Raw genomic sequence first — 4,567 nt, 5'->3', positions numbered from 1 at the left:
AAAGGGATAAGTAGGGGTATTTATATTTAGATCTATTCAAATAAAAATTACAAACCCTGCAAAAATTGATTTTTATTAGATTTCTTTTGTGAAAATTTCTTAAATAGAGGAAATTCAACTAAACCAAAATCCACTGTATATCTAGATTGTAATATTTAATTGTTCGTATTAATAGTATTAGTTGTTATGATAATTTATTTTGAATTTGAATTTTTTTATAATACTTATTAATTAATATATTTGTACTATTTCATAAATCCTAAATACAACTATAACTATTGGTTGTTATTCTTGTCAAAAAACTAATACTTGTTGTTATGTAATATTATTTTTTATTATAAATATGTAATATGTTATTGGACATAATATAAATATACAATTATACATAGGTAAGAATTGAATAAACCGATTAAATCTAAAATACAATCAATGAATTGGATCAAATCAGTTTTTTAAAGAAATAATATGAACATAGTTTAATTTTTGAATCATATAACTTTTTATTTTGAAATTGATTCAAACCAAACTACAAATGAAAACGATAAACAATTTTATAAAAACAAATATTTATTGTTTTATTTGGTGTGTGTGCAAAACAATTAAACCAACAAACATAAAAAGGAATCGAGTAATAATATATTAATGTTTATTGTATTTCTAGTCAACATTTTCATCATTGCATTATAAGTTCTTTTCATGCTTCATTCAAAAGTCTTACAACCTCTCTTTCATTTTCATTAACCCCTTTCAAGAGGTTGTTTAGTTTGTGACAAATCCAACTCAAACTCTATTCATTCACCTTTGTGTCAATTCATTACTTTGGCTAACCTAAAAGGAATAATGATATAATATTCAAGTATCATTTATTGAAAAATACTAACATGTGACTTAACAAAATATTTTCATCATCACTATCAAATATTTTTATTTTATAAATTACTATAGACTAATTTTTAAGAAACTATAATTATGGTCTTTAAGCTTAAGCAATTTGAATCCATTATTAAACTAAATTCTGCTTATTGGATGTTGAAGCTATATTCTATATATTATTTGATCTAATAATTTCTCAATTTCCTTCAAAATTAAGAAAATGAAAGACTAAAAAGTGGTTAATGATTTTTTTCTCAATCCCACACAAAATGACAAATAAGTACATCCTAATCTATTTTTTATAACCAAGACAAAATTCATCCTAATTGAAATTCATACATACCAACACTTGCTAGTATATAGAATTTTGTATACACTCTAGTTAGGACCAAATTAATCCCAACTAAATAATTGAGTATATACCATTTGTGTCAAATCATGTTCATCATAATCCATGTACTATTTTTTCACACATTTTTTTCATGGATGATGATTCAAAAGTTAAAAGACATTATAATATTTAACATCAAACACGAAAACAAAAAAACTACCAAAATTTCACTCTCATTTTTAAATATTTCTCTACTCCAAAACTGAATCTATAACAATACCTTATAAAATTAACGTATAGTCCTAATGTAAATATAGTTAAAATTTGAAGTAAAAATAAATAAAAATTAGTCAAGAGTGAAAAGCAAAACTTCTTCCAAAAGCATTGAAATCAACGCCAAAACCAACTAACTCTTGTTTATACGGTAAATACGATTTTCTCCTCGTCTCTTTCTTTCTTCCATAATACGCTTCAATTGCCGGTAACGGCGCCGGAACTTTCTTAACCGTCACCGGAATCTGTTTTCCGGCAACATTAGGAATTTTGCTCTTGTCGGAATGTTCCTTCGAATTCTTCTCTTTTTCTCCCTTCTTAAACCCTAATGATGAATTCAACATAATCAACGATTCTTTTCCGTCACTTTTACTTCGTCGGAGTAAACTCAGAAACTTCCATCTCTTCGAAGAAGACGAATTCGAAGATGAACCAGTCGAATTACTCTTGTTGCATTTCGACGGAGAAGCCATCGGTGAAGTCATCGGCGAAACTGCCGGTGATTTCGGTGTCCACAAGCAATACATATCCGGCGAAACCGCAAGCAGATCGCCACCGACTTCCGACGAAGACGACGATTGCGAATCGCGAGATTCGCCACTCTTCTTCTCGTCGCCGATTAACAATTTCTCAAACGAAATTCGAATCTCCGCCGCATCGGAATTCCATCTTCCACTGATATCTCTGTTGAAGATCGGGAAACCGTCGTGAGTCGCGGAGATGTAGCGGTTACTATCGAAGAAAATTTCATCTGAAGACTTACGAAACGCGACGAATTCGAAATCGTCGTTGTCGTTTTGGTTGGTGTCGTTTTGAGAGTGTGAGGTGTCGTTTTCTTGTGTGACTTGATCCGCAATGTCGTTTACGTTATTAGTAGAATAAGTGCTGAAACTTGGACACACGAACGAGTCCATTGCACTTTCTTCGTGTAGTTGTTTTTCCATTTTCGTGTGTTTCGTTTTTAAGTTTTGTTTTTATGTTATGAAAATTGAGTTGGTTGTGTGTTATTTATAGTATAAGTATACGAGGTTGAGTGTATCAAGGAAGATGGAAAGAGCAGCCAACAACGTGTGTGTTAAACATTACGTTAATTATTTATTTTATTAAACAAATCATATACTTTATAATCATGGATGACGGCATGACGCTTTATTTATTTTCTACTTAATACATGAATTAATAGAACTCATTTTGGTACTTAAGTTATTACACCCTTTAAATTTTGGAAATATTTCTTAGGAATGAATTTTTTTTAAAAGGCAACATTATAATTAAAAATATAATTTATCCCAACAAGACGTTCAAAGAATAACGAGTAGCATAACAAAGAAATTAAACATGTACTTTCAAGAAAATAAATAAATAAACTAAGTCAGAGATATAGATGAATATATATACAAATTTTTTTACAAATGATTTATTTATATATAATATTACATATTTGTATTTATATATATAAATAAACAATACGATTCTTAAAATGAACATGATGAGTTGTAAATGTGATGAAATGAACAAAGACGTGTATTGAAGATGCTATAAGGAGGCTGTAGATCTTAATTATGTTAGTTTACTGAAGAAAAAAATTAGTACTTTTCATGTACAATAATTTTTAACTAAAATTGGATTAAATAGATATATTTTAAGTATTTTACTTTGCGATGTTATGGTAATCTTAGGAATGGGAGATCAAATTAAAAGGCAAAAGTGTGAGTATGATGAAAAATATGGGGTATTTATAGAGGAAGATAAAACATAAGAGAAAAACAAAAAGAGAGTAAAAAATATTTGATTACAATTAGATACTCTATCTAAATTAAGTAAAAAATATAGTAGTTAAAAAATTGATATATCTGATTAAAAATTAATATGATACATCAACTTTTTAAATATATTTTGCATTTATAATTCATGTCAAAATAGTAATTCATTAACAAGGTGACCAAAGTAAACCCTTTTTATTTTATTTTCTTCATCTTCAACTATTTATTTTTCTTTGGGTCTATATATCATCAACCATTTGTATTCGATTTGCAACTTTTTGTACACGTTAAACACATTTAGCTTTAGTTGTACTATGTTTTCACACACAAAAAAACCCTTTTTTTCTAACTTTTTTTGAAGTATTTTACACTTGAAAATGCATAATAATTATATGAAAATTACGTTTTACTTTGTTTGGGTTAGGGAAAGTCGTGTGGTTTATAGGAGGGAAGGAAACAGTTGTTGGAAATAAATAGCTATGCCTTTTTAGGATAAACGAAAGTCTTAATCAATAACCGTGTAATATGAATTTTAGGTATATTCGTGTGTATTAGTAATACATGTTCCATAATATGTAACGCTATATATTGTTTCTAGAATTGATTATTATGGCAATTTAATTTAATTTAATTGATGAGAAAATGCTGGCTAGGGTCTCTTTTAGTAAGAAATATTATAGATTAAATTTGCTATTATGTAAATACCAAATAAAGATTTGTAACTATGTTTGGAGTTTCTATAATTTTTTATTTTATTTTATTTTATGTTATTTTATGTTTTATTTTATTTTATGTTTTATTTTATTTTATTTTATGTTATTTTATGTTTTATTTTATTTTATGTTTTATTTTATTTTATTTTATTTTATTTTTATTTGAGAATATTATGGATCTTAGATAGCCATTGATGTAACAAATACGGTTTGTTGCGACTTGCCGTGAAATAAGGATTTGGGTATTGTTTAAGTTATTTGAAATATTTTTGAAATTGAAATGTTTTTATATCAAATCGTTTCACCTTGACTTATTTCTTGAAATATTGGTATCATAACCTAGAGTTTGATTTCTATAAAGTTTATTTTTGAGAAATAGGCACATAAAGATTTACTATATATTTGAGTATCATGTATTATTTAATGAATATTTGTTATTTTTATCTCAAAATATTTTGAAGCAATTTAGTTGTACATTAAATAAAAATTTAATTCTTTAAATTTTGGAAAATATGTTTAGTGTTTTTGTTTATTTATAAACATGTAGAGATTTATTTCTTTTGTTTAGAAAAAAAAAACTTAAATTCTACAATTATTTTTTAAAGAAACCTTCT

General features: G+C 26.6%; 1 protein-coding gene across 1 annotated transcript; it reads right to left on the bottom strand.

Moving 5' to 3' along the window:
* Nucleotides 1-1,109: 1,109 nt before the first annotated feature.
* LOC101498554 (uncharacterized) lies at nucleotides 1,110-2,447 on the bottom strand. Its single transcript, XM_004489216.4, has one exon. It carries the CDS (start codon nucleotides 2,419-2,421, stop codon nucleotides 1,555-1,557), a length of 867 nt encoding a protein of 288 aa, XP_004489273.1. The 5' UTR covers nucleotides 2,422-2,447; the 3' UTR covers nucleotides 1,110-1,554.
* Nucleotides 2,448-4,567: the final 2,120 nt, after the last annotated feature.

This window comes from Cicer arietinum, chromosome 2 (genome assembly GCF_000331145.2).
Source record: "Cicer arietinum cultivar CDC Frontier isolate Library 1 chromosome 2, Cicar.CDCFrontier_v2.0, whole genome shotgun sequence".
NCBI lineage: Eukaryota > Viridiplantae > Streptophyta > Magnoliopsida > Fabales > Fabaceae > Cicer > Cicer arietinum.
The sequence above is the reverse complement of the archived record's forward strand: the minus strand, read 5'-3'. Positions and strand labels throughout refer to the sequence as shown.